Genomic DNA, 12,857 nt, shown 5'->3' with positions numbered 1-12,857 from the left:
CAACAAAATCATGTCCAATAAAATCAAAATCCCCATCCGCAAAAAGGAAAAAATATTGATCTTACCAATTGATCCACAAGAGAAGAATCAAGGAAGTGCAATTCTGACTGCATGGCTTATCAGGTACACATACAGTATGTCAAGAAAACATTCATGATTGGTAATGAAAAGTGCTTCCCTCAATGAATGCACTTATGCAACCTTTGAGAAGTGACAGTGGGGCTTCACAGCGCCTCACTCTAAAAACGGTGTGCTACAGACATAGTCTGACCTTGTGCCCTCATGAATAATTGCCAATATGCACAAATAAAAACATTTGTGACACAATTTAAATAACTTCCCACTTACCTGAACTTCGTTGTCCACTTTCATAAATGTACAAATTACAAAACATGAAGTATGCCTGCAGTGGCTTGCTACTTTCAGGGGTGGACTTCAAGCCACTCAACCATCCAGGAAGTTAACCAGGAAGTAACCAGGAAGTAATCAGGGAGAGGAAGGGTCAGGACCTCTAGGCTATACACATAGACACACACACACACACACACACACACACACACACACACACACACACACACACATCCTATGGCACAGTGGAACCCTGGACTAATTGTGGGTGACAGTACAGGGACACATGATCATTACACACAGTCCTTGCCATGTCATTGGGTTAAAGAGGTCATTCATATTCCTGGTTTCTTGAGCTAAAATATGTCTTGTGGGTGGGTGGGTCTGTGGGGGGGATTGCCCCATCAGGTGAAGATGAATAGCAACAATAATGTAATAGAAAACCCCTGGGGAGCAGCATATTCCATCTTTTTTCTTTTCCCATTCTGTCCCTATTGACTTCATCATAACAAAGTTACTTACATAAGTCAGCAGTGACAATCTCTTCAATTATGTGACACTCCAGGAGAATGGACGGTGATGGATCAACATAGCAGCTCTGGGGGAAAGTAGCAGCCAAGCAACCACCTGGGCTACCCATCTGTCACACATCCCAACCAGTGTCAGGATAGCTAGGCCCCGCTCCCATAGTAATCCCACAAACCAAAAATTGGAGAATCTATCACTGGCTGTGAACAAGATCCTTTTTTACAGTGAGGAAACTAGATTTGTAACCAAGTAAATCGATTGGTCCATCCATCACGAGGGGCGAGTAAAATTGAAATCTGACATTTAGAGCCTCAAAGCCGTTGCTCCAGCTTTGATATGAACTACAGCAAGTGACAAATTGTTTGTATCAGGCCTGTCCCTGGGTGAAGCCTCTGATAATGTTTATGGTTGAAACACACACCCTTGACATTTGCAGAAAGGTCAGGTACTGTGTTCATTATGCTGCCTTTCTAGACCCAGACAGCACAGGGATGGGGATTATTGTGATAATCTGGGTTTATGCCAGCTCATGATTTCTACAACAGAGCTCTCTCTAGTGGCGGTGCTTTCCATGATTCATGCCTCTCAGGTAAAGATTAGGAGAGGTTAAAATATATGAAGCAAGTTTTAGAGAGTGCCGAATACACCTAGGTCGAATTACCTGGTAAATACAAGGTAGGCCTACCTACTTGTGGAGGGAGTAGGCTAATATAAATCGCAAGATGAAAATGAAACGTGTGTTTGCTCGATATGCCATTTGTTGCTGGTGTTTTTCTCTTTGTTTAAGTGTTATATGGGGAATGAACACAGTATTGCGAAAGTAACCACGCGCACATCAGCAGTCATCATCATACTTGCCGTAACATCATGGTACTATAGAACCACAAAGGCCCATAAAACAAGACTCCAGACAGCCCAAAATAAACTGGTTAGGCTTCTGCTAGGCCTCAACCCTAGGACACATCTAACCGCTGCTCATTTTTTGAGCCTTGATTGGCTACGAGTAGTTGACAGAGTGCAGCAGCTTGCACTGGGCCTGGTCTTCAAGATACGCTACACCACAAAGACACCCAAGTACCTGTCAACATACTTCCAAAAAGTGAACAACGTCCACACATACAACACCAGAGGAAGCTCCACGAACCACGTTCAACCGCGTTGCACCACAAACAAGGGGTTAAACTCGTTTGCAAACTATGCAGTAAAAATGTGGAACGCCCTTCCTATAATCTTAAAGGAGTGCAAAACACTGCCCACCTTCAAAACCACTCTCAAAAAACATTTACAGGAGGCTGCAATCCGTAACTGGACCCTCTAAATCAAAAATCAGATTAAAAGACCCGAACTACCCACTGTACATACTTTGTGTTTTGTCCCCCGCCCCCACCTGTGGTGTATGTCCCCACCTGTCCTACCCGCTGTACATACCTTATGTTTTGTTGTATTGTTCTTCCCATGATGGATGTGTGTTTATCTTGTAGATAGTAATAGTTATTTGTCTGTATTATCTTGTAGATAGTACTAGCTTTTTTGTCTGTCTTACATGTAACGATGAATTGAGAATCAAGGACCCCAATTGAAATAAGCCAGTGGCTTTCTTGGGTTTTTATCCTGTTAGTTGACCTTGTATGTAATATGTACTTTCATGTACCTACTTCTGCAAATCTTCTAATAAAGTTTTCAATCAATCAATCAATCAACACTGACTGGCAATGGTCCTTGGGTTCCATTGTCATGCAAGATAGCACGCGATTGGCTAGCTGCGCCGGCGCATCTTCATTTGATTGGTCCATCTTAAAATCAATCATCCGAGAGGGCTGATCTCAGTTAACACAAGGAAATAGATCGTTTGCGTTTCATTGCTCACCCGAATGTAGTTAGTGAACCTTTCCCAAATCCTTGTTTAAAATATTGAAATTGATTGTATCTGTTAAATCCTATGTAGAATGGGTGCAGTTGTTCTGGTCATATTTACACTCGGCGCTTTTATCTGTCCACTTCAATCGTTGGACAATGGTCTGGCGCTGAGCCCCCCTATGGGCTGGCTGCATTGGGAGAGGTTCATGTGTAACACCAACTGTGATCAGGACCCCCATAACTGCATCAGGTAAGATATGTGGCTGCAGCATTGAGTTCTATATGATGAGCCTAAAATACATTCCCCAGTTTAGTAGTCCAGTAGATAACTAGGCATACAAAAAGGGCTGCAGATTGAATGAGTAAAGCCAAGTGTCGGTCTACAATCAATTACCTTTGTATGATTTTGTCATCTCAATAACAATCTCTGATTTTAATCAAGTCTTTATACATGCCAGTGGGACAATGCATTAGCACATGGCCCAGCAAGCAATAAAGATGCCAAATGAATACACCATCAAGCAATATGTTGGATTCCTCACATGATCACTTGTGGCATTGTTGTGGTCTCACTTCTTGTCTCTCTGACTGCACTGGCAGTGAGCGTCTCTACATGCAGATGGCAGATGTGATGGTGGAGGAGGGCTGGAAGGAGGCAGGCTATGAGTACGTCTGTATCGATGACTGCTGGCCTTCCCACCAGCGCGATCCCCAAGGACGCCTGCAGGCCGACTTAAAGAGGTTTCCTGGGGGCATCAAGAAACTGGCAGACTATGTGAGTGTGTAGGCTTACCCTAACAGCTGGTGTGACTCAACTTCATGAGTTCCATAAGCTACTGATGTTAATGTCAGGTCTATGTAGATGGAGACACTGACCTAAAACCCATAGAGCTTCTTTCACTCTCTGGCACGTGCACAGCACACGGTATGACCTTCCTGAACTTCTTACCTGAAGGGATATCTCTTGTATAAGCAAATACGGTTTAGTCAATGTATAAAGGGGATCTAGAGAGTGAATAGCACACTACTGAGGAAATCTGCCATAAAGAACTTTGATAGTGCCATATCACCATCTACTGGCTTTGATGCGCTACTGCAATTCACATTTCTGACAAACAGTAACAATTGTATTAATTGTTATTTTCTACGGTTATTATTAACTGTGTGTTTCCTCAGGTCCATTCTAAGGGTCTGAAGCTGGGGATCTATGCAGACGTGGGCACAAGTACGTGTGCAGGCTACCCTGGGAGTCTGGGCTACTATGAGACTGATGCTCAGACCTTCGCAGACTGGGGTGTGGACCTGCTCAAATTTGATGGGTGCAACATGAAGTGGACATTAGCGGGTGAAGGTGAGACTGGAGGATATCAATGAGATAGGTATGAATTGATTGGTTACTGTAAGACTCATTCATCGTGTAACACTGTACCCCCTGTGACTACTGAAATTGATCGATAATTCCGTTTGCAATAATCTAGGCTATATGAACATGTCGAGAGCCCTGAACAAGACCGGGAAAAGTATCGTGTACTCCTGTGAGTGGCCGCTGTATGAGTGGCCATTCCATACTGTAAGTGAGAGGCAGGTGGTGCATGCCTACATTCATCTCGTTCCTTAATTCACTTCAATAGCTAGTGAAGTAAACACACAAGAAAAAAACACACAATGTAACTATAGTCAGTGTACACAATTTGGTATTTGATCTGATTTATTAGGATCCATCAGCTACTCTTCCTGGGGTCCACACAGAACATATACAAGAAATAATCATAAAAACATATAACAAAGAAGAAAGACCTTAACATAACATCACAGAACATATTAACAAAGGAGAAAAAACGAAATAAAAGTGTACTTTTATTTTGTTGTTTATGTATGTTGATGTTTTTCTCCTTTGTTCTATGTTCTGTGGTGTTCATTCACCATTCGGCCTAGTTACATGAGGTAAAAGAGCGACCATAGATCAGTTATAACGTATAGAGATGGTGTTATTCCAGCCCAACTACACGGCCATACGGGAGACGTGTAACCACTGGCGCAACTTTGCGGATGTGTACGACTCCTGGAGCAGCGTGAAGACCATCTTAGACTGGACAGCTGCTCATCAGGATGTCATCGTCCCGGCAGCTGGGCCTGGGGGCTGGAACGACCCTGACATGGTACTGGAACACTCAACACTTAGCGGTGAACTCTATGAACATGGGATGACGATGTTGTGACGATTTCCATTGACTAATCAATGGTCTGCAGCGTCACACGTCACACAGCCTAGCACGGATAGTACCTTTCGCTACCCCCTTTCGAAGGGTAGCTAAAATCGGCCCGGGTAGGTATGGCTCGGTTGGCAGTGGAGAAAGCAAAACAAACCGGGCTCACACCGTACGGTACAGCACGGTAGTGGAAAAGCGCCATTACAGGTGGAACAGAAGGTTACTCATAGGCTAGTTCTTAGGGAGCCAAACAATGCTACAGTCTTCTAACTGTATGTACGTGTCTGCTACCCTATGAGGACTGAAAAGTGATTCCTGACATGATCATTTGGTTCAAAACAGAGCTCCAAATAAGCCCTGTGAATTATTCAGTCGTTGACCACCGTGCAGTGAGCCTGAGTATGAGTAAGCATTTCAATAAAGTCCCTCTGTCCTCAGTAGTTTTATGTCTTACATGACATTGGCTCTGTTCTTCCTCCAGCTGGTGATAGGGAACTTCGGGTTGAGTCACGCCCAACAGGAGTCCCAGATGGCGCTGTGGGCCATGATGGCCGCCCCTCTGCTGATGTCCAACGACCTCAGGGACATCTGTCCACGGTCCAAAGAGCTGCTGCAAAACAGACGAGTCATCGCCATCAGCCAGGATCCACTGGGCAAGCAGGGCTATCGCACCGCCAGGGTAGGCCAGCTTGGCTGTCATTAACACAATGTCATCCACAATAATATGGAGAAAAGTAGTGATAATAATACATCGAATTCTGAAATAACCTGGAAGAGAGTTGTCTATAAAATAAGTTATATTGAGTAGTCGAGGGCCACCCACATGACAAATGGGAAAAGCAAAACATGTACTAAGTTGCATCAAATTAAGTGAGGCTAAATGTGTGTAAATGTGAGTTACACTGTCAAACGTCAATGGTAAGTGATCCATGCTTCATCCCATAGGTGGACAGTTTTGAGGTGTGGGAGAGGCCCTTGTCTGAAGGCAGGCTGGCTCTGGCAGTGTTGAACAAGCAGGAGATCGGCGGTCCACGCAGCTTCCCCCTCACGCTGGCTACTCTGCCTAGCTGGAAGATCTGCACCCCCCAGTGCAACGTCACCCAGACCCTGCCCAGCTACCAGGAGATGGGGGTCCAGACCCTCCTCAGCACACTGCTGGTGGTGGTCAACCCCTCAGGGACAGCCTTGTTGACGGTCACTCCCCTCAAAGGAGACGACAAGACCCAACATGCTATGCAATGGCAGGATATGTCCAAAATTAAGATGAACAACTCAGTTCTGTAGTGTGTGTGTGGACCCTTGCATAATAAAGAGGATAAGCGCACTTTAAATGTGCAAGTTCGTCACAGCAGCCACATTCGTTGGAATTATAATTCAACAATTCTGCGGGTGTTGATTTTTAACAAACCAGTTTTGTCAAATTCACTGGATTGAGAATTTTCCATTGTACTGACAGATGACTCAATGTTCACAATATATTTTGAATAAAATGGCGTAATTTACCTAATTTCTTCAGTTCCACAACACACAACAATTACCCTTTCATTATTAAATGAAATGTATGAATGAATGTGAACAATTCACTACCACATGTGTTACTAACAAACAGGGCTGCCAAGTTTCACCAAGATTTTTTTGGCGGTGGAGCGACCCAAAACTGCACGTTTTGGAATTTAAAAAATAAAAGTCCTGTGAAACAATTGTTATTTCTCTGCGTGAGAGTGTGAACTGGTTGATATAAGTGTCTCACGGCCAAAGCGTGAGACTTGGCAGCTATGCTAACAAATGTTTTTTGCACTACTTTTAATTCTTATTATTATCTTATGTTGCCTGTTTGCACCAATCTACCACAGCAAATTCCTTGTATGTGAAAACCTACTTGGCGAATAAAGTCATTCCGATTCTGATTCAGTAAATGGTCTGGGTGGCTCATCAGCAAATCTGTTATTTCACTTTTTGGCTGGTCACTACGAGGATTCATTTGTAACAGAAGAACTTCAATCAGGGCTGAGGTCAGTTCTCATCTCCCTTTCTGACACAGGACTAGTTCAGACAGGAAAACAAGTGAGTGGACTCCTGGCCAATACAACCAGTCAATTATCAGGGGAAAAACAAGCAATAACATGGCTTTGAATATTCACGAGGACTTGCATTCAGACTCAACTCATTAGATCAAGTAAAAGAGAGACGAGGTTATGGTACATTTCAACAACTTTATTGAGAATAGTGAAAGCTTCACCCAGTAGATTGGGACACAGCTTAGAACTGGATGACCTGGCCCTGAAAGAAGAAATAAAACCAGGTTACAATGTTGTTCATGAAAATGTAAACAGAAGAAAACCAGTACCATCATTTTCAGTACTGTTTGGGTCCTTTATAGTACAAGGACACAATGGGCCGGTTTCACAGACAAAGGCGTAAGCCTAGTCCTGGACTAAATCACACTTTCAATGTAAAATCTCCATTGAAGATGTTTTTAGTCTAGGACATTCCGGTCCTAAATGTGCTCGCACAATATTGACATCTGAATCCTCAATGCAGCTGTTTAAAGCATTAAAATCACTAAAATCTCCACTGAACAAACCACAATCATAGAATTTGTTTAAAAAGTTACTGAGCTGCATATTATAAAACAACAAGGGCCTTCAGACTACAATCAACAACAAGACACTTGATTCAGTCATGATCCACTATGGTAGTCTAACTAGATATCAGAACCAGGAAAGACAGAGCAAAGATGCTGTGCTGTATGAGCTGAGAGTCTCCAAAGATAACACGTCCACTTTCAGAAAATAAGATGCATTTTACCATTAAGAGAACTCCTAGAAACATGGATGCAACCACCATCAGTAATACTACAGCTTCAGACAATCAAATGGTTTTGAAAGGTTGCAAATAAACCACCCTTTCCCATGCATAATTGACATGTGGTCATCATGGTTCTCCAAGTGCATACTGACAGCTTTGGCTCTCTTACCTTTCTCTTCTTGTCACCTCCCAACTCAAAGTGTTTGCATCTTTTGATGGGCACCATTCTCTTCTGCCTGCAGTTGGGCTCAACGCACTCAAGCCTCAACACAATCTTCTTTGTCGTCTTAGCCTGAGAAACAACGGAATGCATGATGTTACCACATAATTCAGGACACGCATTTGCACACACCACTGACAAACAGAATGTTTAACGCGATAACTTGAACACAAATGACAAAGCTTACCTTTTTGCGGAAAATGGGCTTGGTCTGTCCACCATAACCGGACTGCTTCCTGTCGTATCGCCTCTTGCCTGACACACACAACAGAAAGGTTACTTATTACACAGGCAGCTCAATTGTATTAGAAATGTTCATACTGCAATCTGACCAACATTGTACCAGTCCAGCGTACAGATATGCAGTTGGACTCACCCTGGGCATAGAGGGAATCGCGTCCCTTCTTGTACTGGGTCACTTTGTGAGGCTGGTGCTTTTTGCACTTCTTGCAGTAGGTCCTGCGGGTCTTAGGTACGTTGACCTATGACAAGACATTAGCAGTGTTAGCGTAAGCAACACAGGCCTGGTACAGTGCATTAACGACTACAGGCCTAGTACAGTGCATTAACTAAATGTAGACAATACAAGCCTAGTATAGTGCATTAACTACTACACGTAGACAAAAGCACTAACGACAATAAAGACCATTCATTCATTCAACCACCTCTGATCACATCTGTCTAACCAGGTGTCTACATGTCAGGAGGATGAGAGATGCTCCAGTAACAACAGACATGGTCATGGCAGCTTGCTTACATAGATAGCACCCAAGATAGACACCCCCCTGTTCCCAATTGGCGTCTAGAAGCCAGTAGACTAGATAACATCTTATCAATAACTAGGAAACATATGATCCTATGTATTATTCCAGACTGACAACATGATGTAACGTGCTGAACGCGTCATGGCGCCCACAGCCTCTGGTGTTGGCTAACATTAACTAGCTCACTAGCCAGCCTGCTAACTTAACTTTTAGACATGCATATAATCTGCAAGAACCACTTAAGGTGAATCATTAGAAAGCAAAACAATAGTGGTCAACACCAACCAGCCACTAGGACAGTTTACTGGTATGAAGACATGGAGGGAAGTATTTAATGGGGGAAAGAGAGCCATCAGCCATCCGTGCTGCGAGCTTTGTTTTCAGACTATTATTTTGGGGATTTCAAAATCAAACATACAACTAATAATGGATTCTAAATATCACCTAACGTTACATTAACACATACGACGCTTTCAATCCCACCAGTGACACGTCTATTTCAGGGATTACAGTCGATTTTAGAAAATGTATTCGTGGTTGAGTTTCTCACCATGGCTGCAATCAGAGCCGACGCAGAGGAAAGAGGAAGTTTGAGGCGGAAGCACTCTCCAATAAAGACTCCAATAGAACTGCTGCTGCCAGGATCTAACACTGCCATCTGGCGGCTGGGAGGGGAGTCTACGATGATTAAATAAAAGCAAGTGAATGACCAACTCTTTATTATGACAAAGACATTTTAATTATAATTACAAAACATTCATGGAAATGATAATTACTTCTTACATCCGATGTATGTGCCCCTGAAATAGTAGTGTAATTGTTAGGTTAATAAGTGAATCAATGAATCGTTGTTTTTTGTTTTGTTTTTTATCAGAGACATGGGCAGGTTATATTCCTAAATTTCACGACATCATTTTATTCAGGCCCTCTGAAAATACTCAGGCCTAGCCTAACCATTAATCTGCAGGTCCATATCAATTATGCTTTTTGATATTTCAGTTTAATTATTGACTGTTGGGATTTTGCTCTGGTCATTATCATTCATATCATTAAACTGACTCCACCATCTCACAGGATTCAACATTTTGATTAAAGAGTGAAACTATGACTCAATTCTTTAGTAGGCTACTGATACTGATATGTTAATGTTTAGCCAGCATTACTGAACACCAACACTGCCCTGAGAGAGCTGATATGAAAATGAGCAGGAAGCAAAGGGGGAACTGAGTGAAGTGAATTCCTCTCTGGGTGGGGTTGAGTCTCCTACAGCGCCACTCTGACAGACAGTACATGGAATAAGAGCAGCCAAAGCAGAGGTCCATGCCATTGCCTCAATACTCAACTTCACAGTCTACAGTCACTCTCTTGAAGGCCTTTCTGAGAGAGTGTCCAGGTAAGTGATGGAGTCTTTGGCACGTGGGTCTTCTTCAGCAACAGATGGGGTCCCTCTTAGGGAGAGATAGATACTCCATATATCATTGAATGCAAGCATTTTAAAAATGTATTATAGCCATTCATATTGGAAGATTTACACTGATTGCAGGTTCTCACTCAGTTGTATGAAATTCTGTTTTATCAAGATTTAGCAAGGAAAAGGGAATGGCGATATGGATAGACTACTGTTTTTATTTTTGATGGATGTTGAGAAATTGGTACTTTGCCATTGATACAGCAAGCTTGACTGTTCTGGACTTTAGCTTTTGTATGCATAGCAGCAACTGTGTGTTACTTCAAATACCTTGTTCATGCAAATCGTATCTGTAATAATTGGAGATAGAAAAACAAACTTCAGTCTTGTTCATCCCTGAGCACAAGTAGTTGTCAACTGTCCAGGCTTGTGTTGGACTAACTCTTATGTTCCAGACAGTGGAGCGTTTGGAAGGGGCTAAATGTTACACTGAATTGCATTATATTGCAGCTCTAAAGCTCTGAAAGTAAACATTTAGCTAAGTGTGTGTGTGTGTGTGTGTGTGTGTGTGTGTGTGTGTGTGCATGTGTGTGTGTGTGTGTGTGTGTGTGTGTGTGTGTGTGTGTGTGCTTGTGTGCATGTGTGTTGTGTGTGCATACGTGCATGCGTGCGTGCATACATATGTGCATGTGTGTGTGTGTGTGTTTGTGTGTGTACACACATCATAACAGCACACTCACGCACATACACTTATCTGTCAGGAAACGTCCAGAAAGAAAAAAAAAGTGGTTCCTGTTATCAAGAAAACCACCAATTTCATTGGACAGTGTCAAAATAAGAGAAATTGCAGTGAAGTAAGAAACTCTACTGTATCATATTCACTGGACTGTAGCGATTATCACCATGTCATTCCTCCTTCCTTCCTATTGTTTAATGGACACTAGAGAGACATCTTTAATGTTATTGATAGATGCTGTGTCTGTATTTTAGTATGACTATGTCAACAAGAAGGTACATTACTCCTCACTATGGCTGTCTCAGTAACAGTATTGCTGCTGTACAGCACTAAATCATTTTCTCTGTTGACATCAAATATCCTCTAGAGGTGGTGTCAACAGAGAAAATGATTTACATATTGTGTATATTGTACTGTATCAAAACAAATAGATACGTTGGTGGTATGTTGGATCATACAGAACAGTAGTCATCTGTGTCATGAGAAGAAGAGCAACATATTCTGATATGTAACAGTGACAAGTTAAACCCACTGATCCTGTTCAAATATATAGTACTGTATCAAAACAAATTGGCCCTACAGTAAAGTGGTAGTAAGGCAAGGCAAGGCAAGGCAAGTTTATTTGTATAGCACAATTCAAAGTGCTTTACATACATTATTTAAAATTACAGCAAGAGGAGCATAAGAAAATAAAAATGACAATGAATAAAAGCAAATATAAGAAGTAAATAGATAAAACATTTAAAAAGACAATAGTTAATGGAAAAAATACATTGATAGAAGTGTTTGTGTTTAATCATAACTGGTGCAAAACATGAAGGTTTTTAGCTTAGATTTAAATATTTTAAGGGTTTGGGCCTGTTAGTAGACTAGTAATCAGTTGTTTTACATCTAAGTTGTGAGAAGAAGAGGGACACCTCTTAATATAATAACAATGACTTTAATGAAGTTAAACCGCTAAAGATCCACTGATCCTGTTGAACAGACAGAGCCTCTTCTCCCTTTGCATTGTAGCGCAACACTGATGCAACTTCCCTATAAATTTGACTGTGTCAGCCAAAGTGACTGACAACACTGTGAAAAACCCCAAGCTCTTCAGTCAGCCCTGATTAACAAGATTGTTGAAATACAAGATAGTTCGATTGACAGTCGCAGCCACAAAGAAGAAAACTGGTACTAATTGTTCTACTTAGTATAAATGATATTCCTTACTTTGGACAATACAGGATATGCATTTGCAGTGATAATGAAATGTTGTGTAGTGGGAATTTGAGAAACATCTGTAGTATTACACTGAGTTAGAATACAATTGACTGTACATAGCAAGCGTTGTGGCTAACAGGCCACATCTGTACTGTAAATGCAGAACAACAAAAAAACTTCACGCTCATAGTTAGCGGAGTGTGACAGAGGTCTCTAGTGTTGTTGAACATATGAAACCAGGAAGTGGCTAGATGGTGTTTAAAGTTGGCTGAGCTGAACCTTTACAACAGAGACCGACAGACAGACGGACAGATAGACAGACAGACAGACAGACAGGCAGGCAGACACAGGGAGCAATAACCGACAATATATGGGACCGGGACATGGGTGAGTTTGGACTGGTGGCAAATAGCTCTGTCTTATCATTCCAGTAACACTAGTACTCTTTGAGCTTGCTTATTGGCAATTATTAGTTATTATTATTAGTATTATTATTATTATTGGCAATAGTCTATTCTATGGGAACATTATACAGATGTAGACAATACTTGGTAGCATCTTTAGATTAAGGCTTAATCTCTCAAATCATCAAGTCAATCATTTTAATGACAATGATGGCTCTGTGGTGTCTCTTGGTGTATTATCACATTTCCATTCATTATGTTCAACATTATTCGATGATAATGCTCAGTCCATCTCAGGCCCCAGCGGATCATCTAAGACACCATACCACCGAGGAACCACTACAGTATTTATTAATTTATCCCTAAATAAT

The 12,857-nt window shown here is 41.9% G+C and overlaps 2 protein-coding genes across 2 annotated transcripts; one reads left to right on the top strand and one right to left on the bottom strand.

Moving 5' to 3' along the window:
- The first annotated feature begins 2,779 nt into the window (after nt 1-2,779).
- gla (galactosidase, alpha) lies at nt 2,780-6,549 on the top strand. Its single transcript, XM_080526180.1, has 7 exons — nt 2,780-2,983; nt 3,334-3,508; nt 3,910-4,084; nt 4,212-4,303; nt 4,731-4,892; nt 5,425-5,622; nt 5,889-6,549. Exons 1-7 carry the CDS (start codon nt 2,823-2,825, stop codon nt 6,225-6,227), a joined length of 1,302 nt encoding a protein of 433 aa, XP_080382306.1. The 5' UTR covers nt 2,780-2,822; the 3' UTR covers nt 6,228-6,549.
- A 593-nt stretch (nt 6,550-7,142) lies between these two features.
- rpl36a (ribosomal protein L36A) lies at nt 7,143-9,335 on the bottom strand. The gene is made up of 5 exons (XM_080525120.1): nt 9,286-9,335; nt 8,348-8,453; nt 8,159-8,226; nt 7,921-8,043; nt 7,143-7,223 (listed from the first exon to the last, which is right to left on the bottom strand). Exons 1-5 carry the CDS (start codon nt 9,286-9,288, stop codon nt 7,203-7,205), a joined length of 321 nt encoding a protein of 106 aa, XP_080381246.1. The 5' UTR covers nt 9,289-9,335; the 3' UTR covers nt 7,143-7,202.
- Between the last annotated feature and the right edge of the window lie 3,522 nt (nt 9,336-12,857).

Source organism: Nansenia antarctica (genome assembly GCF_963989245.1).
Source record: "Nansenia antarctica genome assembly, chromosome: 3".
NCBI classification, from domain to species: Eukaryota; Metazoa; Chordata; class Actinopteri; order Argentiniformes; family Microstomatidae; genus Nansenia; species Nansenia antarctica.
This window is presented reverse-complemented; position numbering and strand designations above follow the sequence as displayed.

Excerpts from the sequence above, each read along its gene's own strand:
- gla (XM_080526180.1), top strand. The coding sequence starts at position 2,823 with ATGGGTGCAGTTGTTCTGGTCATATTTACACTCGGCGCTTTTATCTGT. Across the intron at positions 4,085-4,211 it reads GTGGACATTAGCGGGTGAAG|GCTATATGAACATGTCGAGA; the intron begins GTGAGACTGGAG and ends GCAATAATCTAG. Across the intron at positions 5,623-5,888 it reads AGGGCTATCGCACCGCCAGG|GTGGACAGTTTTGAGGTGTG; the intron begins GTAGGCCAGCTT and ends TTCATCCCATAG.
- rpl36a (XM_080525120.1), bottom strand. Across the intron at positions 8,044-8,158 it reads AGCCCATTTTCCGCAAAAAG|GCTAAGACGACAAAGAAGAT; the intron begins GTAAGCTTTGTC and ends GTTGTTTCTCAG. Across the intron at positions 7,224-7,920 it reads GAGGTGACAAGAAGAGAAAG|GGCCAGGTCATCCAGTTCTA; the intron begins GTAAGAGAGCCA and ends TTCTTCTTTCAG.